Source organism: Notamacropus eugenii, chromosome 2, assembly GCF_028372415.1.
Source record: "Notamacropus eugenii isolate mMacEug1 chromosome 2, mMacEug1.pri_v2, whole genome shotgun sequence".
NCBI classification, from domain to species: domain Eukaryota; kingdom Metazoa; phylum Chordata; class Mammalia; order Diprotodontia; family Macropodidae; genus Notamacropus; species Notamacropus eugenii.
In genome coordinates, this window is record NC_092873.1 from 41847914 (window position 1) to 41872973 (window position 25060).

At 44.8% G+C, this 25060-nt stretch overlaps 1 protein-coding gene across 14 annotated transcripts in view; it reads left to right on the top strand.

Annotated features, from left to right (window-relative positions):
* The window catches only part of SPECC1 (sperm antigen with calponin homology and coiled-coil domains 1), a 337039-nt gene that overhangs the window by 160594 nt on the left and 151385 nt on the right, over nucleotides 1-25060 (top strand). For 10 of the 14 annotated variants that reach the window (XM_072640012.1, XM_072640017.1, XM_072640015.1 and 7 more), the window contains 2 exons: nucleotides 15549-17119; nucleotides 22087-22245. In XM_072640012.1, coding sequence (XP_072496113.1) covers nucleotides 15549-17119; nucleotides 22087-22245 — 1730 coding nt within the window. The remainder of the gene's footprint in view (nucleotides 1-15548; nucleotides 17120-22086; nucleotides 22246-25060) is intronic. The other 4 variants (XM_072640021.1, XM_072640022.1, XM_072640025.1 and 1 more) reach the window with 1 other exon arrangement.

Sequence of the window (25060 nt, forward strand, 5' to 3'; positions counted from 1 at the left end):
ACACTAAGAGAGAGGCTTTCTGGAAGTATTTAAGCTATAGGGGGAAAGTTTGTTGTTGGTATTTACCCCCCTCCCCACAGAAAGCAGGATTTTTTTTTTTTTTGGTGGAAGAGGTAGGGAAATTAAAAGACCTGAAGTACTGTACAAAAAATGAGCGGAGACCAAAATTGAATAGGAAGAAGAGAGCAGTATGAGTTGCATTTGAGGAATTTAGTAGTACCTTCAAGGACCCCCAACTTTTCTCTGAAACAAAACCCCAGTTTTTCAAACCCTATTTTCTTTTCATGACACTGTACGGCTGTGAATCATGGAGTATTATCACCACAAAAGAATTGCAAGGTCACCCAAAGGGCAATGGAGAGGCATATGATGGGTGTAAATAAGCTCCAGGGTATCACTAATGACAGAACTGCCTGCAAGAAGTGACATGAAAGCTGTCCAAGTGACGTATGGGCAGTGGAAGAACTAATCATGGTAAGAGACTTAGAGGAAAGGATCTAACACAATGAGAGGATATTCTCTAGAGGATTTATGGAAGGACTCAGACAAAAGTTGCACCTAAGGAAAAGTGGGCGAGTTGTGACCTGTACCAGCAGAGGGTGTCTCCACACCAACGAAGTCACAAAGCCAATGAAATGTAATCTGAGGAACATGAAAAATATTGCCGGGCACTTGAAATGGCCGCTTTTGTTTATTGTTGTTCCTTGGTTGTTTCAGTCTTGTCTCACTCTTCTTGACCCCATTTGGGGTTTTCTTAGCAAAGATAATGGAGTGGTTTGTCATTTCCTTCTCTAGCTCATTTTACAGATGAGGAAACTGAGGCACACAAGGTGAAGTGACTTGCCCAGGGTCACACAGCTAGTACGTGTCTGAGGCTGGATTTGAGCTCAGGTCTTCCTGACTCCAGGTCCAGCATTCTACCTACTGTGACACCTAGATTCCTATATTTATTGTATTACTCTTAAAAATATAATTTATTTAAATAACATTTACTAGTTGATCTTAACTTGTAATTGTTTTCATGGGGACAGTGAGCTGTTTAAATATTAAAGAATTGACCATTTCTTAGTTTTTGCCAGTTCCTTGTAAATTGGTGAAAAAAAAATGAAAACCATCAGTGTTATGATAAAACAAAACCCAGAGATAATCTGCCAATGACTTTTGTGTCTTTGGACATATCGTTTACCTCAAGAGGGTCAGTGCCATGAAGTGAAAAGGTAAATGAAATTGAAGGAGACCTGGGTTCAAATCCCAGCTCTGTCACATACTATCTTTGTGACCTTGGGCTAGTCACCCAACCTCTTTAGAACTCAGTTTCCTCCTGTGTAAAATGAGGTAGTAATTATACTAGATGATCTCTCAGGGTACCTTCTGGTTCTAAATCTATAATCTCTAAGTCCTTTCTCCCCTTGAGCCTCAGTTTCTTTCTCTGTAAAGAGAGGTGGGCTAGAGGGCCTCTGGGGATCCCTTTCAACTCTAGAGCTATGATCCTAAGTCACTTTTTAATCTCCAGACCTTGATTTCCTCATCTGCAAAATAGAGGGGGTTGGACTAAGTGGCCTAGAAGCAACAAGGTGACATACTGGGCCTGGAGTTAGGAAGACCCAAGTTCAAATTCAGACTCAGATATTTACTTGCTGTATCATTTCACCTCTCTCTGCCTCAGTTTCCTCAACTGCAAAATGGGGATAACAACAGCACCTACCTCCCAGGGTTGTTGAGAGGATCAAACCAGATGATATTTGTGAAAGAAAAAAAAAACCAAAACACTTAACACAGTGCCTAGCAATACCTTATAAACACACTTTCTCCTCTTCTTAGGCCCCTTCCAGCTTCAAGTCTGTGACACTAGGATACCCACAAACCCCATGTGGTGCCACTTGTATTCCCTCTATTTTACAATGACAAAACTGAGGTTCTGAGGGGTTACCTAGTCAATAAGTTGATAGATGAGTCTTCTCTTGCCCCCATGTCTAGGGTTTTTTCTATTCCATCCCAGCGTGTCTCTCGTTAAGCCCAGAAGACACACTCTTTTGGACAATCCTTTAAACATCCAGGTACTCTGAGGACCTCAGCTATGGCTCTCCTAAAAATCATTTTGCTTTATCCAAAAGGACTTTGCCAACATCACCGATCTTTGTGGCCAGCTTTCATCATTCTCTTCATCCTTGGAGCTCTTTTTCATTTTCCTCTGGTGCCTTTATTTTATGTCATGACTGTTTTCCCTTCTCTTAATCTCCTAGAGAAACCAAACTCAGTGATGAAATCATTAAGAGGCCCAGGAGGCCACGAGCTGCCTGTCCACCTTGTGGGGAGTTTATCTCTTACTGTCTCTCACATGGCTTTTGCGTTATTTACGCTGCCAATCAGCAAAGCAAATACTTTTCTAATTCCAATTTTCTGCATGATTTCAGACATTTCACAGCTCACATCCCCTGCCCTACATCTCTTCTCTCTCCTTTCAGGGCATCTTTCAAAAGGATCCAGATCACAGAAGCACCTAGTCCAAAGCAGGCTGAAGCAAATATCTCCTCCACTTGATATAACCATTGAGTGGTCATTGAGCCTTTGCTTATTGACCTGTTGTGGAGGGAGAACTGCCTTCCTCCTGAGACATCCCATTTGGCTCTTGGGTCCATGTTGAGTTATCTCTTTCAGATTAAATGTCTCTAGTTCCTTCAGGCTGGTGGATGGAGCAGGATCTCTAGATCCTCCATCATTTTGGTTGCTCTTTTCTGGATGTCCTCCACCTTGTCAATTGCATTCCTAAAAAGTGGTACTGAACCCTCTATTCTGGATGTGGTCAACTAGGGCAAGTACCTGACCCTATCCCCCACCCTAGTTCTAGACCCCATGACTGTTTTAATAAAGACTAAGCCATTTAATTAGGTTGGGTTTGTTTGTTTGAGGTGGAGAGAGAACACAATTCTCTTTTTAAATTCCAAATACATGAATCCCATCTGAGACACCTCAGGGCATCCTAGGTGGAACTGTGGTTGGAGTATAGGGACCTGGAGTCAGGAATTTTGTTATTCAGTCATTTTTTTCAATTGTGTCCCAATCTTCCTTCTTAAGCTCATTTTACAAATGAGGAAACTGAGGCAAACAAGGTTAAGTGACTTGCCCAGGTTCACATCAGAGGTCAGGTTTAAACTCAGTTAAGACAAGTTTTCGTGACTCCAGGCCCAGTACTCTCTTCATTCCACTGCCACCAAGCTGCCTTGGAGTCCTGAATTCAAATCCAGCCTCAGACACTAACTGTGTGACCCTGGGCAAGTCACTTAAGTTCTGTTTTCCTCAGTTTTCGTCTTTAAAATGGGAATAACAATAACATCCTACCTGCTACTGTTGCGAGGATTAAATAAGACAGTATATCAAAGTGCTATATAGAAATACTTGTCCAACCCCTTTGCTTTACAGATGAGTTTACTGAGTAGGTGGCATTTACTGAAGAGGTTGACTAGGTAGCACAGTGGATAGAGCACCAGCCCTGCAGTCCAAGAGGACCTGAGTTCAAATATGGCCTCAGATTTTATTAGTTGTGTGACCCTAGGCAAGTCACTTAACCCTGTTTGTCTTAGTTTCTTCATCTGTAAAATGAGATAGAGAAAGAAATGACAAACCATTCTAGTATCTCTGCCAAGAAAATGCCACATGGGGACATGATGAGTTGGGCATGACTAATCTACTAAACTACAGCAAATTATTGAGCAAGAGAGTGACATGTTTGGACCTACACTTGAGGAAAATCAACCAACTTGGTTTCAAATCTAGCCTCTGAGATCTGCTAGGTGTGAGATCATTTATCTACTAAGTTTTAGATGGGATTGTGTTCTGTGTTGGTGGAGGGAATTCCCACACCTGGGAAATCCCAGATCCTTCTTTGACTTGTCGAATGATCTCTGCCCCTCAGCTAAATAGTGAGCTCCTTCCAGGCAGAGACTGTGTACCTACCTTGCTTCTACCTTGTATGTGCTACAAAGGTACATGTTGATCGCCCTCATAAACTCCTGAGGGCAAGGACTGTTTCATGGATTGTTATTTTGTGCCTGTCTCTCAGAGACTAGCACAGTGCTGTGTGTGCAGTGGGTTCTCAGCTCACTGAATAATTGCTGAATGATTGAACTTCTTATAATTCTGTGCTATATCAGATGATGGGCAAAGAAAGTTTTTGTGGTTTAGGAGAGAAAATAAACACATTTATCAGGGAAGCCTATTCTGGAAGGTGGAACATGGAGAGAGGGGCAAGAGCTGATACAGCCTTGGCCCCACTTGGCCATGATAGGCCTTTAAAGACACCTGTGCATGGCTCAGGCTCTCTTGAGCAAGATGATCATTTCCAGGCCCCCCTACTTAGGACAAGATTGCTGTCTCATCCCTAACAATGCAGCTTTATGAAGCCAGCTGGCTCAGCTTGGCTCAGGCATTCTCTCCTTGCTGAAGGAGAGCGTTTTGTCCTGGGAAATAAGAGCCCTGTGGACATGGGTCTTTCTTTTCATGCTTCTGCCAAAGCTTGCGGTATTTTCCTACATCCCCCCCCCCCCATCTGTGTTTTATCGTTTGCAAGGAAATACCTGAATACCAGTGAAATCCTATTACAATACAATTAATTGCAAAAATAATTTTCATAAGGTTACTACTAGGTTGTGGAAGTTGCACAAATAGGGTCGATTGCGGGCTGTCCTTGTGGATAAGATGGAGAAATTTAGGCTGGATGATGGCTGTGGTTAAATAAATTTGTAGCTGGTTAATTCACTAGGGATTGGAATAATTGGTTTTATTGGTATAGGGAACTCATGGGAAAGAAATGCCCTCTCCCAGTCCTTGTCTCTATTCCTACAAATGACCAGACCCAGAAAGTGTGGTTGATATCAGCAGGAAGGTCACTTTTAGAGGATCACAGAGCCCTCTCCTTAGCCCTAATCTTAGATGCAGAGCTGAAAGAGACTTTAGAGATCATCCATTTCAATCTTTTTATTTTGTAGACTGAGGAAACTGAGGTTCATTCAGTGAAAAGACTTGTCCAAGGTGTTGCAGCCTGTGTTACAGGCAGGATTTGAACCCCAGTTCTCTACACTCCAACAGCCTGTCCTCTTCCAAAGGCATGCTCAATAAAGTTGTAGGTGACACAAAGCTGGGAGAAAGATCTGCTAGTTGACAGATTCAGGACTGACAAATAAATGCACTGAGGTTCAAAATGTTGGCTATATGAGTTGTACAAGTGCAGAATGCAAGGAATGTAGCAGCGTCTTATGTGAAAGGAACCTGGGGGTGGGGAGTCTTAGTAGACCAAAATCTCATCTTTAACATGAATATATTTAGTCTATGATTCCATTGATGGGAGCATTTCTTGCCCCAATATCCTCTCCTATTTAGCAAATGATCATCAAAGGTTGCCATGTCCAAGGAAGAAAAAACATCCTTCAGCCAACATATGAGTGAGTCTCTATACCAGGGGTGGGGAACCTGTGGCCTCAAGGCCACATGGGGCCCTCTAGGCTCAACAGAACTGAAAAGTGACTGAACTGAAACAATAATATTTAGTCTAAAAAGGGATACATGATTACCATGTTGAGATATTTAAGGAAATCTCTGAAAGCCTTCCCACATCCCTCCTCTCCCCAGTTTCAAGAGAAACTACTCTCCCTTCTTCCAGAAAAATCCTTCTAACGCTGAATCAATAATCTTCTCATTCTGTGGCCTACCTGGCCAGAGGTCTCTGAGATCTCTTAGCCTGCATGTTCTTTGGGCTTTTATCTCTAAGCTCTCCTCCAACTCAAAAATTCTATGGATTTCAAACCACAGCCATTCATTTCATGCCTTTGGTTTGGACACAATGAATACCAGTTCCAGGAATATGTCCAGCCCTTTGAGCTTTTTTTATGGGATTTGATCCACACAGGGAGAAAAAAATAGCTAGTGTTAATCTGAATGGTGTGTACCCCTCACTCCTTCCCTCACACTGGTCTAATATCTTTTGGTAGGACCACTTGGAAGTTTCTCACAGATGCTAATGGTCCCCTCTGTGTAGCTGAGACAAAGGAGGAATTTCAGGACCCAGAAATAAATTAGTGACTTAGTTCTCTGCTTCAAGTTGCTTCAAGCTGAACAAGGGAGTCACTCCCTGCCCACCCCCCAATTAGTTATTACAGATCTAGCTTTATGTAATCAGAAAGGATCCTCCCCCCATAGCACCTAAGAGTTCCATCCAGCTCTCCTTTGCTTCCAAGTGACTGACACATCTAGACACAGACCATTTAATTCATCCCTTTCCCCCTTCCTGCCCCCTCCCTCCTTTCAACTGCCAATTATGCTTTAGTGTGAGCTGCATAGAAACCATGGGCTTTCTTCCCACCATAGCACTAGAGGATTCCCCTTCAGAGGTGCCAAGCCCTTGAGTTAGGGAATGGGAATGTTCCTGGGCTCACACAGTGAATTCTGTTAGAACCGTATAGAAATGCTGAGGATTTCTATTATGTATCTATTTTGCCCCCTTGCTGCTTATGTTGAAGTTCTTAATCAGCCCCATTTGGTTTATCCACTGATTCTCTGGGGTTTTCTAAGTAAACCATCACACCTTCTGTCGAGACTTCTGTCTCTCTTTTGCTCATGTTTATGTCATTATTTCCTTGGCTTGAGGGTGTGACAGACCTGGTCAGTGTGTGTTGGCCACTTCAGTTTCAATGGAAAATGGCTGTATTTCACTCTTCAGACTAATTGTGTATTGGACCCAACCTTTTTCCATAGTCCTTCTGGAGATGACTAACTCCAGCCTGGCTATGTGGGCTGCCTGCAGGCCAGCCAGAATATTCCGACTATCTGAGCCCCATAAACACTGAAGGCTTTGTCTTCTCCCTTATCGGTGCTTTAACATAATACAGAGCACTTACTGTGTTCCATTTGGACCCTGGCAGCCTTGGCTCCTCCCCATCCCCACCCCCCCTTCCCTTCCATTTCAGGGGTCTTTTGTTTCATTGTACCTCCTAGTTTCCCCTGGCCACACTCTGTTGTTCCTGCAACAAAAGTATGTTTATTTGGGGGGAAGAGAAGAGATGCTTTCCCCACCACCCCCACCCATACTTTGTGTGGATTTATAAATGTATTCAGTCCAGCCTGAAGCTGCTGAAAGCAAAATTAACTCCTTGTCCTGAGAAAAATAAATGGGAACTGGAGAAAGAAAGGCATTTGTTATTCCCAGGAGGAAGATTCTGAGTGTTAAAACTGACAATGGTTACCTGGATCACTGGCTTTGGAGTGAAGAGGACCTGGGTTCAAGTCTTGCCTCAGTCACTTAATTACTTCACTTCCATCTCTAGATCTAGGAGCCCGTCCTGGTTGACATCTAGCTCACACTTCAAGCTTCACTAAATATTTTCTGTTTTGTTTCATTTGAGCCCCTCAACAAATAAGATAAATAAATAATGAGGGAAGTGTGATAGGTATTATTATCCCCATTCTACAGATGGAGAAACTGAGGCTTAGAAAGGGAGTGATTTGTTCATGATCACAAACTAGTTGCAAATTGTGTACATTGTGTAAAAATGCAATCTTTTGAGGCTAGATGAAGGTCGTCAAGGCAGGGAACAGAATGATTGAATCACCTGGCATGGTACCTCTGTTCTTTGGAGTTGCCTGCCTGTTATAACGTGCGCTGTAGACTTAAAAAAAATTTTTTTCTATCTCATTCTTCCTAAGGCTGGGTGCCTGCAGAACAGTCTTCCCATTCTGGTCAGTCACCTGTGTGTGAGTGTGTGTATGTGTGTCTATGTGTGTCTATGTGTGTGAGTATGTGTGTCTATGTGTGTCTGTGTATCTGTGTGTGTGTGTATGAGTGTGAGTGTTTGTGTGTGTGAGTGTGAGTGTGTGTGTGTCTGTGTGTGTGTCTGTGTGTATGTGGCCTCCTCCCACTTTGTTCTTCTTCAGTAAGAACCTTGGCTCTCTCCTCCACAGTCTTTCTTCACGTCATCATCCCTACTATCTCTGCTCATCAACTGCTCAGCTTTGCCACAGCCCTTTTTTTCTCTGGCCCTAAATCATCTTGCTCTAATGTCAAGGTCACAAAGCTGCCTTCCTCATCTTCTCAGTGGAATATTTTCCGCATGGACTCTCACCTATTTGACAGAGAACAGCTGCCCTTGAGCTTTGCAATGGACATTGTCTCACTAGCTGAAGGTCCCAAGTTGGAACCCTTCTCTAAATACCCCTCCCTCGCTTCTCTAATAGGACCATAGCTCTGGAACTGAAAGGGACTTAAAAGCCCCTTTCATTTTACAGTTGGGGAAATTGAGGTTAGGGACACACTTCTCTCTTCTGTTTCTGCTGCTGATTCCCCTGGGATAATTCTTTATTTTTGTTTGCTGTTCAGTTTTTTTCAGCCATGTCTGCCTCTTCATGATCCCTTTTGGGATCTTCTTGGCAAAGATGCTAGAGTGGTTTTCCAATTCCTTCCTCCAGCTCATTTTATAGATGAGGAAATAGAGGCAAACAGGACTAAGTGACTTGCCCAGGATCACATAGCTAGGAAGTACCTGAGGCCAGATTTGAACTCAGGAAGATGAGTCTTCCTGAGAAGACTCATCCTACTGTGCCTCCCAGCTGTACTCTAGACTTTTATTACTTGGGTTATTGGAATAGCTTCAAAATCCTGAAAATTCTTTCCCCTTTATTCTATGACCCATAAACTGCATCCTTCATGACACTGCCAGACTCATCTTCCATGTGCTTACATACGGTTCCTGGATTCTTCTGCTCCAAAACCTTGGTGGCTCCCCATTGCTTGTTGAGTAAAGTTCATGTGGATGTTCAAAGCCCTCCACACTTTGTTGCCACCTTACTTTGAGAGGTGGCCAGAGGACTGGATTTGGAGCCAGGGATCCTGTGTTCAAATTCTGGTTTGGCTATTTAACTTTGTACAGGTCCCTTAACTTTCTGGGCCTCAGTCTCCTCATCTGTAAAAAGAAGAGATTGGACTAAATGGTCCCTTCCAGCTCTAAACCTGTGGTCCTATGGCTCTCTGCTACAATGAAACAGATCTGCCCTCTGCCTCCACTCTGGGGTCTCCCACCTTCATGTCCCTTCTCCCCACCTTTGCCAGGTGAATTCCTACCCAGGTTTTAGAATGCAGCTCAAATGCTGCAAGGAACCTCCAGGGAGCCTTCTCTGATTCCTCAGATCAGAAAGAAGAGTCCTTCGTGGACCTCACATAGCATTTTGTTTTGTAACTAATGGCCTCTTATGGTCCAAGCTTGTGATTTCATCAGTATAAGGGAACGCCCTAGTGAGGACACTCCATCTACCATCTATCACTCCATTTATCCTTTAGAGTCTTGGAGAGCAAGGTGAAGGACCTCGTCCAGACAAGGGCAGCTGTCACATTGAGCCAAGGTTCGTCCAGGGCAGGACTTTGGATCCTGCTCTTCTTCACACTGAATCTAGCTTCCTATATCAACAATGGCACATTGCTTCTACCTAATGCACTTGTAATATTGTGTATTTATATGGGTGGATCTTGTATTATTGTGTTTGTGACCCTCTGTGTCTGTGTCTCATCTTCCCCTAGACTGAGAGCCCCATATATTATCTTGGTTTCCTTCCCCAGCACCAAGCAATGGCCTCTGTATACACTGGGTATTGCTAAAAGTAAATGAATAAATGAGAAAAAGCCTTTTAAGCCCTTGGTATAGGCCAAGCACTAGGCCAGATGCTAGGGATATAAATTCAAAAGACACAGGCCTTGCCTTCAAGGAGCTCACCTTCTAACAGTCATGCAGTGAGCTTAGATGTAGATGAGACCTAAACTTGTTTGAAGATTGGGAAAAGAACTTTCGAGCCAGATCCCATGTGCAGCCCTGCACTCCCCATGCTGTTGGTGAAAGAGATGTCATCAGTCTTGGCAATACCAGGGTCTCCCCTCATCCACTGTAATCAGAGGGCAGGCAGTGTTAACCATTTCCAGTTTCACTGCAGAGCCTGAGTAGGACTTCTGTATTCTGGCAACCTCATAATGCCATCATCAGGTACCACATGGGGATTTTAATATCCCCCTCTTTTCCAGGAATAATTAAATAAATAATTTCTGAACTAAGTGTTCATTGTGGCACAGAGCCACCTGAAAGTGAATCTTTTTGAAAAGAAAACTCTCATTTCCTTTAAATGAAAAATCTGCTCGTTCCCTGTAGCCGTCATTCCCAGCACATTTTCTGTGTCCCAGATGTTATTAAGAGCTCTTTGTGGAAATCACTTAAAATACCAGCTTATTCCAAGTGTCCTCCTCCTTTTCATGAACTCCTTATTCCACTCAAACTCACCACTCCATTTCTGGCCTCGACGGTTGTTGAATTCTTCTCCGCCTTTAAAATTGGTTTAAATTAAACTTATTTTTTTTCAATGAACAAAAGTCTCATTTCATTCCTCTTTCCTCACCTCCCCCCTTCATTGGGGTGTGGGGGAACCTTGTAACAAATATGTCAAAGAAAACAAGTTACCTCATGGGCCATGTCCAAAAAGTTATCTCTCAACCTGTGCCCTGAGTCTGTCATCACCTCTCTTTTAGGAGGTGCCACCATGCTCTTGCACCCCAGGCTGTGCCCGGAATGCTCCCTCACCCAGAGAGATGCACTCACTGTGGCAGAGCAGACCCTGAGTCAGGAGGATTTGGGTAGAAATCCCACCTCAGACTCATTATTAGCTCTGTGGTTCTTGGTAAGTCAGCCCCTTAACCTATCTCACACTGGAGGTTTCCTCACCAATAAAATGGGGATGATGATAATAGAACTTTACCCTTAAGAGTCTGGAAGGTTCCGATGAGAGAGAAGGTATTTGTAACGTGATCTGCATAACTTAGAGGGATAGAGACTTCATTGCTATAGGGAACTTTCAGGTGAGGAAATTCCCTTTACCAGGACAGATCTGGCAGCTGATAAACATTTATGGGCCAGTCCCTGAGAATGCAAAAAAAAAAGCAAAAGAATCCCTTCAAGTCTCAGCTCGATGCCACCTTTTCCATGAATCTGTATTTTTCCTGGAAACTCCCTGAGGGTGGGGATTGTCTCACTGTAATCTTTGTAACCTGCTGTCTAATTTAGTGCCTAGCACATAGTAGGTGCTTAATGTTTGTTTATTGATATAATTTATTTCCTACGCGTGCGCGCGCACACACACACACACACACACACACACACAGAATTAGTAGTATGTCTAACCTTCAGGTATGTAGTGGATAGATAACTGACATTAGGTTCAAGTTCCCAGGTCCAACACATCCTATACTCTATAACCTTGGGCATGTTGCTTAATTTCTTTGTGCTCTCTAAGACTGTTTGATTGGGGATCTGCTTCTGTGGAGGGATCTTCCCCATGTAGCATCCCTGACAGCAATGTAATCCCAGCTCTGGTCCAACCCTGCCCCCCCCCCCCCAAATGCCCCAAACAAACTTAACCGTATACAAGCTCTGTCCCCTCAGTAAAATCTCATGTCCTCAAGGGCAAGGCCTTTGTATTTCTGTTGCCTTTCTCACAGAAAGTACTTTAAGTTTTGTTGACTTGAATTCATGATCTCCTGAGTCCTTGAGGTCCTCAGTGATCCAGTTTTCCCCCTGCCACAAAAATGAGTTGGGGGACATAGTCAGAGGAGGGAATTTGATCCCATGCTGTAGGAGGATTGGTTGAAAGAATTGGAAATATTTCACCTATAGAAGGAATACACAATTGCTGTCTTCAAATATTTGCAAGGCTCCCCTTAGAAAGAAGGATTTAGGGATGTTTCTGTTATGAATCAATAGGAGAAAGACACAGAAAGTTGGATTTTGACTCAATACATGGAAAAACCTTCTTGACAATTAGAGCCATTAAAAATCAGCATGGAATGAATCACCTTGGGAGGTAGTCCCCATCACTTTTAGAGGACCACTTGTTTGTCAGGCTATAGCTTGCACTCAGTTCTGTGATTCTATGATACATTTAATTGGGATCAAATGAATTGAAGAGTTCTGTAGTTTTCCCTTGATCAGCTCGTTGCTTTGGGCTTAAAATAGCTGAATTTCCCCCAAATGTTTGCAAAGCTGGAGGCAGAATTGCTATGCAGTGAAGCTGGGTGGGCCTTGCCAGTATCTGCTGAAATTTGGTCCTGTTTGGAAGCTGGATCGGGAGCCTAGAGACAGCTGAGCACCAGCTTAGCCAAGTCCCTAGGGGTTCATCTTCAAGTTGGCTGCAGGATTGGTTTTTTTGGCTTTGCATTTGTTGTGGTCACAGCAGCTCTTAGAAACAGTCTGTTTGAGCCAGCCTGGTGCTGTGGATAGAGCGATGGACTTGGATTTGTGAGAGGCATGGATTCAAATTGTGCAACTAACTTTGCAATCCTGGGCCAGTCCCTTTGGGTCTCTGGGCCTCAGTTTCCTCTTCTTTAAAATAGGGAGGATAATCCTTTTAGGGTCTCTTTTACAGGGTTGTTGTAAGGGCAGAATGAGGTAAAAGCTCAAGATCAATGTTAGTTTTTTCCGATTCATGATTGTAATATGCGTTGGCAGGGAGAGTATTCATCCCAAGGAAGTCATGGTGATAGTCATAGCCACCATGCCACATGATATAGGTGATAGAATACCAAAGTAGGAGCCAGAGTGACGTGGGTTCAAATCCTGCCTCAATCCCTTACTAGCTGTGTGACCCTGGGCAAGTCACTTAACCTCTGCCTACCTACCTCAGTTTACTCATCTCTAAAGTGGAGATAACAATGGGCTTTTGGGAAAGTTTTGGGAAACTTGAACTATTCGTATTAATGTTAGGTGGTGACAGTAGTCATAGAAGCAGCAGCAGCAGCGGTAGAACTAGTTAGGAGTAGTATCTTCTTTTTCATTTGATCTTTTTGATGGGATTCAGATGGAAAGGGTGCTTTACTAACTGTTCCTTTGTATTCAGTGTTCCATCAACTATTATGGCTAGGGGAGAAAATGGGACTTACTCGGTGTCCAACACTGTGCTAAGTGCTGGGGACCCTAATGTCAAGTAACTCAGTCTCTAATCAGGAAACAACACATAAAAGACAGACTTTGAAGTCCCACAGGAGCAGTAACAGCTTGGAGTGTGTGTGTGTGTGTGTGTGTGTGTGTGTGTGTGTGTGTGTGTGTGTGTGTATGTGTGCTGGGACAGGGGATGTCTAGAGGGGGCAGCATCGGGGCAGAAGGTAAGAACCAGAGGAGCCAGCGTCAGGGAAGATGACAAGGACTGGTTACCCCGCACTCCCCACCTTACCAGAAGGAATGGAGTTGGTGATTCCCATACCATCCAAGTCATGTGAGCAAAACAAAGCAGCCCAGGGGGTTCCTCATGCCTCAGTTTCCTCATCGGTAAAATGAGCTAGATAAGGAAAAGGCCAACCACTCCAGTATCTTTCCCAAGAAAACCCCAAATGGGGTCACAAAGAGTCAGACACAACTGGAAAATGACTGAACGACAACAACAAAAACTTGTAAAGTGCCTGGCCTATAGTAGGCACGTGAAGGCTTTCCTTCTGCTCCCATAATGGGGATTCACCATGGACGAGTATGGGGATGCTCACTTCTGCCTCTGGACTGTCTGCTAGGGGATCTGGGTGCCCTTCAGCAGAGAACTGCAAGGGGCTCAGAGCTCAAGCTTTGGACCCCTGGGGTTCTGGGACTGAGGCTTGCCTGGGACCAGAACCCATCACTAGAATGCTCTCCCACTATAACTTGGAGGTCTCTTAAAATGCAGGTTACCTTCCCTTTTAGGCCCTTCTCTCCCTCTTACTGAACCAACTCACTTTTTTCATGCTTTAACCATTTAAATCTTATACTTCCAGTAAGCTCTTTGAGTGCAGGGACTGCAATTCATACATCCAGCATAGTAGGCACATTATCCACACTTGGTGAATTAGATTGGATTCTTTTCTATTGATTGGGCATTCTTTAGCTGGGAATGGATTAAAGATAGGTGGGGTCTGGGCAACAGAGTCACCCTCTCTAGTGATGGAGGAGCCATTGTTTATGATAGAAAATGGAGCTTTGGGGCTTCCTTTGTCATTATATTACTCTACTTTTCTCTTCAAGTAGCCCTTCTGGGTCTTGGTTAATTGGTTTAGATAGTTCCATCATTCGACTCATGAAGCACTCTATGTGTCAGGCACCATCCTAAATCCTGGTGGTACAAAGAAAGGCAAAAACACGGTGCCTGCTCTCAGTGTGCTTGTGTTCTAATAGGGACACAGAACGTCAGAGCACTGAGAGGGACCTCAGAGGCTGGTCCTAGCATTTGACTGACAAGGAAGTTGAAGCTGAGGGGCATCAAGTCACTTTCCCACAGTCCCCAAGGCAATCATCCTCAGTAATCAAGGCCTCTAGAACTGGAATTCTTTAGCTTGGAACATCTTTCCTCTCCCTCTCTCCCTCTCTCCGTCTCTGTCTCTCTCTCTCTGTCTCTTTCTCTCTCTTATTATGCTTCCAGAGTTAGTTCTGGTTTTATATATGGAGGTAGATTTCTAGCTGGGAGGTAGATTTTGATATCCCAGCACTCAGAAGAACCAATGCTTTTGTTTTTATCCTTGAAATGCATTACTCATTGTCCTCCTTGGCCTGGGACGGATGAAAATGTGAACTACTTCAAATTTCCCTTTGGGTCAAAAGCATCCTGAGGGACTATGTCATCATACTGTGGAAGGGCACAGAAAGTTCTGGAACAGGCCTGAGCAGCCAATGAATCACTCATACCGTTTGCTCTTGTCTGTCTCTCAAACACACATCACCATGGCCCTGTTCTGTGCAGTTACAGATGTCTTTACACCTCTGGCCTGAGAGCTTTGCCGTTGGATCAGTCCAATGTGTCCTTGGTCTGATAAACAAATGCTCATGGTTTCTGGGACTCAGGCCAACCTGTGCTCACTCAGGGCCCTTAGATAGCATCCAAATAAGCCCTTGAACTTATGAATGAAGACACTAACTCCCAGGGGCTTATCCAAGGCTGCATAGCAAGCTGTGGCAAAACCAGGGTTAGACAACCCGACTTAAACAGACATAGGTCATTGAGGAAGGTAATGAACTTGGCATTCAAATTTTACTTGACAAATCATGAAAACCTATGGTATGCTAGTGATATCCAAGTATTTACCCAAATGATCAAATATTTGGCTGGCATGAGACCAACTCTTCTATGTCATCACTTGTGTGACCTTGTGGAAATCACTATACCCCACTGGGTTTCCACTTCCTTATCTATAAAAGGAGGATGATAGACTAAAGGAAAGGGTTTGGATGATACCAGATAAGGTCTTTCTCAATTCTGGGGCTATGCCCTGTGAACCTCCCTGGGCCTTAGTTCTTCTTTAAATTTATGAAGTAGGACTGGATACCACTAAAGAAAACCCTTTCAATTCTAGGACTGAGCCTCAGTTTCTTTCCTCTGTAATTTTGATGAGATGGTGTCAGTGGTTCCTTCCAGCCATAGAGTGAATGTATGAACCCTTTTTGACCTGCACCGTTTTTTTGTCTCGATATACAAAAACAACTTGTTTATTCACCTTGCTTTTCCTCTCACTTTTCCAGGAACAATTTCATCTACCAAACGCACGGGTATTCCGGCTCCTCGAGAACTTTCCACACCCGTCTCCAGAGAGAGATCTGCCCTTCGAGGTCCCACCAGTGCAAAGAAACCAATCCCTAGTCCTATATCTTCCAGTACCCCAACTCCTACCAAATACTTAAGAAGCACCAATAAATCCAAGCAGGAGAATGAAACTGGGGACAAGGCATTGCTGGAATCTCAGGTCCGGGAACTCCTGGCAGAAGCCAAAACAAAAGATTTTGAAATCAGCAGGCTCCGAAGCGAACTCAAGAAATTCAAAGACAAAGGATCCCAAAATGTCACAGAAGGGACCGATGCTTGTGACCTGAATGGCGATGGGTTGCCAACCTCCCCTGGGGATCTAGATCCTTTGATAAGAACTCTTCAGGAGAAGAACAGAAATTTCCAAAAAGAGCTGGTAGATCTCGGGGAGGAAAACCGGGCTCTGAAAGAGAAATTGGCGTACATGGAGAATTCCCCCAGCTCAGAGGGGGCTACAAGCAATGATGGGGGCAGCAGCCTGCCCACACCAACTACTCAAGAGTCAAGCTTTGGAAGCCCAACGAAAAACCAGCTCTCAGGGGAAACAGAGGAGTATAAACAGACTTTTACAGGGAATACCTTACGAACCTCTGGGTCCTCAAGCAGTGACGTGACCAAGGCCTCTCTGTCCCCAGATGCTTCTGATTTTGAGCATATAGCTGAGGCTCCTTCCAGACCCCTGTCCTCTGGCAGCAATCCCTTCAAGAGCCCCCGGTGCTCCACTGGTGGCAGCTCCCCCAACAACATTAGCGAGCTATCTGTAGCTTCCCTCACTGAGAAAATTCAGAAGATGGAGGAGAACCATCACAGCACCACAGAAGAGCTGCAGGCCACCTTGCAGGAGCTATCAGACCAGCAGCAGATGGTCCAAGAACTGACGGCCGAGAATGAGAAGCTGGTGGACGAGAAGACCCTGCTGGAGACGTCCTTCCACCAGCACAGGGAGCGTGCCGAGCATCTGAGCCAGGAAAATGAGAAGCTGATGAGCCTACTGCAGGAGCGTGCACAGGAGGAGTCCGGGGGCCAGGACAAGATCCTGGAGCTGGAACAGAAGTGCAATGAGATCCTCCAGAATGCCCAGTTTGAGAGGGAAAAACTGCTTAACATCCAGCAGCAATTGACATGCAGCCTGCGGAAGATAGAAGGGGAGAACCAGGGCGCGGCAGAGGTGATCAAGCGCTTGAAGGAGGAGAACACGCAGCTGACCAGCCTTCTGGATGTCGAGCGGCACAACAGTGGCCTGGAGGCCAAGGCCCTCGAGGACTGCCGTGTTCATCTGGAGGCGCTGAAGATCGAGAACACCTCCCTGAAGGCCCAACTGGAAAGTGAGAAGCAGAAGGCCCTGGAGCAGAGCTCCACGGGGCACGCCACGGACACCTCCGAGGTGCAGGAGAAACTCCAGGCTGCCTGGGCCGAAAAGGACCAGCTAGAACGCGTCTGCCTGGAGCTCAAGCAGGAGCTGCTCAAGGCCAATGGAGAGGTTCAGCACATCCAGAGCATGCTGGCCAAGGTAAAAGGGCAGCCTCCCACCCCACCTCACTCCGCCTTGTTCCCTGCCCCATTGTCTCCTTCAGCCTCCCAAGCCTCTGCCTTACCCAGCCCTGCGCCTCTATTTAGCACTTGCTGTATGCTCCTGTGAGATGTGGATTTCAATATACTTTATGTGATTTGGAAAAGGGATCCATAGTCTTTACTAGACTGCTAACAAGGTAGATGACCCCCTCCAAAAAGTTAAGAACCCCTGCCTTGTGGTGTGCTAGAATGGAAGGAAGATTTGCATGTGGAGACAAGGCACATTTAGCTATCTGCTGTGGGACTCAGAGCAAGTTACCCTCTCTGGTTAGCCCCCCCACCCCCACTCCATAAATTTACTTCATAGTGATTTTTTAAAATGTCCTGTTTTGGAGAGAGGCAGAACAGAATGGGGGCCTAGGTGGGGAGGGGGACATGCTAGATTTGGAGTCAAAGGACCTGGGTTTAAACCCTCACTTCGCCCCTGTGGGATCCAGGGCAAGTTACTTCTCCAACCTGAGCCTCAGTTTCCTCATCTGTAAAATAAGAGGGTCAGACAAGATGCCTCTGAGGTCCCTTCTGTGTTCCCCTCATCTATAAAATAAAGATCTCTTTCTTATTCTCTTTCTCTCTCTCTTTCCCTATCACTCTTTCTTTTTCCCTACCCCCTCTTTTTCTCTCCCTCCTCTCTCCCTCTCCTCATCCCTTCCCCTCCTCCCTTCTTCTTTTCTCTCATACTTGCAACCTCTCCCTAGCACTGGCTCCTTCCCAACACCTTCAAAAAGGCCCAAGTGTGGCCATCCTGAAAAAAACCCAAGGGGCACTTAATATCTACATGTTTTCTGATTGATTGATAAAGCCTTCTCGGACTTCCTCCAATTGGCTCAGGTCATTCTGATCCTTCTAGGGCGTGTGTGCTGCTTATATTTCTTTATCCTTCTTAGCTTCCTAATGATCTAGTGGGTCCTTGCATAGCAGCTGGTTATATTTGTACCCTTGAGTGTTTACTTCTCTTTTGTATATAGCTACCTAAGTATTCTCTCCCCCCCACTCCCAATTAATTTGAGTTCAGCATTTACTAAATACCTCCGATGTGCTAGGAACTGAGTAAGGCCCTGGTGATACAGAGACACAAATGAACAACCCTTGCCCTCAAGGGACTTACGTTGTGCTGGTAGGAAACAGCTGGTTCACCACAAATTCAAAATGTCAATTAATCAATAAACATTGATTAAGTACTTACCATGTACCAGGCACTGTGCTAAATACTGGGGATACAACAGAGACTCAAAAGGCAGTCCCTGCCCTCAGCATTTGCCTTCTGCTGGGAGGAAACAATGGCATAAAGGAAATCAAAATGATATACAAAGTGCACAAGCAAGTTCAAAATAGAGACAAAGTATTTTTATGGTAAGAGGTGTGCCAGGATTGCAGTAGGGAATGAGGGGAATGTTTCAGCCTTTTGTAGGAGGTGGCATTTGAATTGAGGCAAGTCAGAAATTCCAAGAGACAGAGGTGGGGAACAGAAAGAGGTGGGGCACTGTAGGCATCTGGCACAGCCTAGGCAAAGACCTGGAAATAAGAGATGGAATTCATGGTTCAGAAATAGAAAGTTCGTGAGTTTGGTTGGAATACCAAATGCATGAGATAGATGGGAAGGTGAAATCAGCCTGGAAAGACAGACTGGAGCCCCAGTGCAAAGAGAAGGGTTTATATTTTATTCATAATCTCTCTGTTGAAGTATGTGACAAAGTAGTTGAGGGAGGGTACATTTCTTTTTCTGAGTCTAGTGTTCCTCTCAGTGCCTTCATGCTTTTGGTGCTCCTGGGTCCTGGGCTCCAAGCCCTACACTTCAAAATGTTGTTGGCTTTTTTTTGTTTTCAGCAGGGGCAAGTTAAATTGCTGACCTGAAAATTTTTAAATGAAGAATAAATGGATTCCAATTGAGTCACAAGTTAATATTCAAACAAGGGAACTTAATTCTGTTCTAAATCATGAACCTGACACTCCATTGTTTGGCAAAGTGTATTACTGTAGTATCAAAAATGAGGTAATACCAGGCAGAAAAATAAACACAGTCAGAGTACTCAGTCATTCAAGGGGCCACCTGGCTCAGTGGGCAGAACACTGACCTTGGAGTCAGGAAGGTTCAGGGCTAAATCCAGCCTCAGACACTTCTTAGCCCTGTTACCCTGGGTAAGTCACTTCACCTCTGCCTCAGTTTCCTCATCTGTGAAATGAAGAGGTTGGACTTGGCAGCTTCTAAGGTCCTTTTCAGATCTTAAAACTGTGACTCTAAAATGGGGATGGAGAGACAGTCATCTGAGGGTTGTGGGTTGGTTGCTGGGCTTATAGAGCTGCCATCAAATATGGCCATTTACTAGCTGTGTGACCCTGGGTGAGTCATTTAAAACCTCTGACCTTCAGCCAAAGCCCTGGGACTTATCTATGAAGTCCTAGCCTGTCTAGAGTTGCCGCCGCCTTGTGGAAGGAACTTCTACTCCAGAAATACTGGCTTGCTGGCATGTTCATATCACGTGAGACAGCACATACACTTTCAATCTAGGAAACCCTTACTTTCAGAAAGTATAGGGTTAGGCAGATATCAAGGTGGATATAGCATTATGGCATCAGGTCTGCAGTCACAAAGTCATGACCTGCAGTCATGAAGGTTCAAATCTCAACTCAGACACTAGCTCTGTGACCCTAGGCAAGTCAGTTAAAAACAAAACAAAATGGAAAAAAACATAAAAACAAAAAACCCCAAGCTCTGTATTTGCTATTCCCTCATCCCTAAAACAGGGACAATAATAGTACCTCCCTTCCAGAGCTGTTGTGAAAGTAAAATGAGCCTTAGCTATTGTTATTATTATCGCCAAAAAGAAAAAGGAACACATAGTGTCTGTGGCCAAAATCCTAGTCATTCAAATAGTTTTTTGAAAGCAAAAAATCCTCTATCGAGTACAAATTTAATATCCTCTTAAATCATCCAAGCCGGGCACCAGAGATGGGGTGATGGAGTAGAGAGGGAGACAACCTCCAAGTCAGGAAGCCCCAGATTCAAATCTGCCTCTGACATGCCCTGTAGGTCATTGAGCCTTCCATCTGTGCCCCAGCCTATGTCTGAGATGCCAAGGGGCTGTGTAGGTTGTGGGAGCTCCTGCCATGCTACTGAAATCACCAGGCCAGCCAACAACATCAAAGCTTCCTTTCTATGCTTCAGATGAACCTTAGTTCTTTCTTTTCAAATAATTTTTGTTGATCCTTTTCGTTTTTTTATCACCTGTATTTCCCATTGTCTCTCCTTCCCCTTCCCCTTTGCTGACTCCCATTGTAGAGCTCCCAACAAGCCAAACCTCATAACAAAAACATTTTTAAAGAGAAATTTTTAAAATTTAAAATTTTTAAAAAGGAAAAAACATTTTAGCAAACTAAGTCTGACATCATATGCAGCTTTTTGCACTTGTGGCCCACCGTCTCTGCAAAGAAGCAGGGGGAGAGGGGAGGCACCCTCTCCTTTCTTTTTTTATTTCTTTTCTTTGTCTTTTTCTTCATCTTGTACTTTTCAAAGCCTAAGCCAGCACAGCTACTGGAGGATATTCTGGGAAAGCTGGCCCAGTCCCCTCTTGCTGAGACGTAACAATGATTACCTCACCTAGGACCTAAATGGTTAAGCCTTATATACATGCTAGCTATTATGATTTTCAAAACGATAAAAAGTTTGCAAAACACACTTTCTGGGGTGGTATCTCGTTTGATTCTCACAACACCCTCATGAGGTAGTGCTCTTATTATCCCCATTTTACAGATGAGGAAACTGAGGCAGAGAGAGACTTGCCCGGTGTCCCACAGCTAGTGAGCCACTGAGGCGCAGGTTTGAACTCAGGTCGTTCTGACCCCACTGCCTCCCCTAGCTCCCTCATTTCCTCATTCAGTTGTTTGTCATGTCTGACTCTTTGTGACCCCATTTAGAGTTTTCTTGGCAAAGAAAACTTTGGGTGGTTTGTCATTTCTTCTCCATCCCTGATTTTACAAATGGGGAAACTGCAGGAAGTTAAGTGACTTAACCAAAGTCATTTGGGTAGTGAGCGGAGGTGGGATCTGGATTCAGGTCCTCTCCCTCCCAACCTTCTGTACCACACCAGGAACAAAAGAACTCGACTTGTGAATAGAGCCCTGACCCTGGACTCAAAAGGACCTGAGTTCAAAGTCAGTCTCAGACACTTGACCCTAGCTGTGTGCCTTTGTGCAAGTCACTTAATCCCAATTGCCTTGCCTTCCCCCATCAAAAAAACAAAACAAAACTCAGCTTTAGAGAGGAGACACTATTGCCACCCGAGTCCAGGGACCACTCAGCCTGCTGCTCTCAGAGCCCCAGCTCCCTGGCTCCACCTGCCATGGCAGATCATCAGAGAAAACAGCAACAGAAACACTCTAAGTAAGACAAGGAAAGGCCAGGGGAAAGGCCTCCCAGCATCCTTTGTTTCTTTGACATCTTCCCAACACCAGAGTGCTAGCATTCATTTGCTTCATCCTGTGAAAGGAACAGGTCCCTTTTTAGGATTGAACAGCGGATGAAAAGATGCTCGCCAAGTTTCTTTGCAGTATCTTTGTGCAGTGACTAGTTATTGGGGGAGGGGGGGTTCCTCTCTTCTGAGTTCTGTTGCGGTGCCTTCCTTCCCATGCAAAGCTAATGTTGCAGACCTATTGCCGTGGTCAACTTTTCTCCCCCTGGCAATGAATGAATGATGATAACAGCAGAGATTGGCATGGAGTTTTAAGGCTTGGGAGGCACCGTATACGCATTCTACATTCCTTGATTCCCCCAAGCTGCTAAAGAAGGAGGGGAGGAGGGGAGAGGCTCTTCACTTGGGGCCTGGGAACTTGTTTGTCCTCGCAACCTATTTCTCCAGCTATTTCAGCATAATTAGTTTGTTTTGTAGTTCAGTGGATTTGATTTCATAGGTTGAAAAATGTGGTTCTGGAGAAGGATCTGTAGACTCCCAGATACAGACAGGGCTCAGAAGCCTGGTGTTGGTGCCCCTCCCTAATGGGACTGGACCTGGTGTCTCAATGGACGTTAAACAGAACTCCCAGATGAGAAAACACCCACCACCAGTGCAGGTTGGTACCTTCTCTGTAATCTTAGTCTTAGAGAGTTTCTTAGAACACTGAGATGTGACACGATCCTCCTTAACCTTTGACTTTTCATTCTGCTATGGAAAGCATGCTGAATGTGGAGAAAGGAAGGAAGGAAACACACATTTATTAAGTCCCTACTATGTGTCAGGCACTGGGATAAGTTCTTTACAAATTCTCTCATTTGAGCCTCATAGCAGACCTGGGAGGTAGGTGCTGTTTTGATTCCTGTTTTACAGATGGGGAAAACTAAGGCATATCCAGGTTAGGTGGGTGTGCCCAGGGTCACACAGCTAGTAAGTATCCAAGGCAGTATTTGAACTCAGGTGTATCCTGATTCCTAGGGTCCATCAATTTGTTGTTGGTTTTATAGAATATACATATCACTCTATTTCATTATAAGTCCTATGTATTTTGTCTTGTGCATTTAAAAATGATTCCAAAAAGGGGTCCATAGGCTTCACCAGAGTAGTTGCTAAGGGGTCCAGGACATAGGAAAGATGAGAAAAGTCTTCCGTAGATGCTAGATTGAGCCTGGGTATCCAGCTTTAAACAAGGCACAGGCTTCCCCTGTGTTGGGAGAACATCATCCCTTCCCCCTGGCTACAGCTGGGGGGAAGGGGCCATGAGAAAAAGGGGAAGAATCTGGTGAGGAGGAAAAGAATGGGGCCATGAGGCACCCCAGGAGTCACAAGATTTAGGGAAGCCAGATGTGTTTGCTGTTGAAGTAGGTGGCTGGAGTGCAATGAGAAGGAAGGTCCCAGAGTGCCTTCAAACCCTGCTGGCCAGGAAGCTTTGGAAGCTGGAAATGATAAATGAAGCCCATCCCCCGACTTTACTGCAGCGGCTGGAGACTGGCCTCCTGTAAGAAAGACTGCAGGATTCTTTGGGAGCTCCTTCCCAGCCAGCCTCAGCAGGTTGGCCTCAGCAGGGCCATCTATTCTGCTGGCACCTGGTTCATGCACTCATGAGGAGGAAAGAGAATGTTTAATCTGCCCCAAGCTTTTTATCCTTTACCAATTTCACATAGTAGGAGAGACAGAGACAGAAAGAGAATGAGGGAAAGGGAGGAAAGAGAGAAAGAAAGAAGGAAGGAGATGGAGGGAGAGAAGAAGGGAAGGAGAGAAAGGAGAGAGGGAAAAAGACAGAAAGAGAGAAAAAGGGAGAGGGAGGGAGAGAGAGAGACAGAGAGAGACAGAGAGAGAGGGAGAGAGAGAGGAGGGAGGAGGAGAGACGGGAGAAGAGAGAAAAAGAAGGAAGGAGATGGAGAGAAGGAAGGAGGGAGACAGAGAAAAAGAGAGAGACAGAGAGAAACAGTCAATATACTGAGAAAGGCTGACAGTGTAGGCAGCCTTCCCTACCTATAGTCCCCTACCTCTACAGAAGAGTGGAGGGGAGTGTCCTTTCTCCTTTTCTTTGGGGCCAAGCTTGAGCATTACAATTCAGCAGCGCTCAGTTTGGTTGTTTCCAGATCATTCTCTCTACATTTGCTGCAGTCCTTAGGTGTGTCAGCCTCCTGGTTCTGCTGACTTCACTGCATCAATTCATGAAAATCTTCTCATGCGTCTCTGCATTCTTCTCCCAGGGCAGTGATCTCCCCTCTCATGCCACAGCTTGTTGGGTCATGTCAGAATATTGATAAGTGATAAATAGTAATAATCAGTGACAACAGTAAATGACCTTATGTCCAAATGCTTTGATTAAAGCTCATTAAGCAGTTTTATTCACCTGCTCCATTGTGACAGGTGTGTCCATCAGGATGAGAATGAGATAATTATAACAATAATGGCATGGAAACAACAGCTCATATTCACGTTGTGCTTTAAAATTTACAAAGCAATTGTCCACACAAGAGCCCTTCGACATAAGGCAGTGAAAATGTTATTGTTCCCAATTGGCAGATAGGGAAACTGAGGCAGGGAGATGGGGTAGAGGGGGAGGGAGGAAGAGTTCTGGATACAGTACAATATAAGGTACAGTATTAAGAGCACTGATTACAAAGTCAAAGGACCTGGGTTCAAAGCCCCTCCTGATGCTTCATGCCTGTGTGACCTTAACACCCTTGGGCCTCAGTTCCCTCATCTGTAAAATGCAGGGGTTGGGCTAGATAACTGCCCAGAATCTTTCCAGCTCTAGACTTATGATCCTGTGGATTTGGAGTTGGAAGAACTAAGTTCAAATTCAGTCTCCAAGGTTCATTGGCTTTATGGAACTGTGGACAGGCTATTTAACCTAGGCTTATCAGATTAGTATCAAATCATATATTTGAATAGGTAAAATAGTTAAATAATTACCCTACTGCTAATGAACTTTGGGGGCAGGATTTAAACCCAGACTCATCTTCCATTTCTCATTTTCCAATGCTTTTTTCTTAACTTGTGAAGTAACCTCCATAGAACCCTGGAGAAGTCAACCTGATCTGCTCTGACCATCTACAGCTTCATCTAGTCTCCTGTTGAATCTATAGCTGGAGGGCTCACTCTGTAAGGGACCAGATCCCCATCTGAGCCCAGCCAGGCTCTTTCAGGAGAGTAGCGCCGGTCAACATCTGGAGGTTTTGTATGCAGTCACTCATTAGCCACCACTTGATACCTTGACCTACATCTAGCATTTTGAAATTTTAACAAATCTCCAGCTAAGCAGAGGCGTTTTCCTCCTTTTCAAGTAATTATTACCTTTGCTCCATGAACACATGCCTCCCAGGGCTGGGAGAGAGAGAACTGGGGATTGTTCACCACATCCTAGGAATTCTGTAAACTCCCTGTGCTTTACAAGGCTTCCCTGGGGTTGGGGGGGGGGG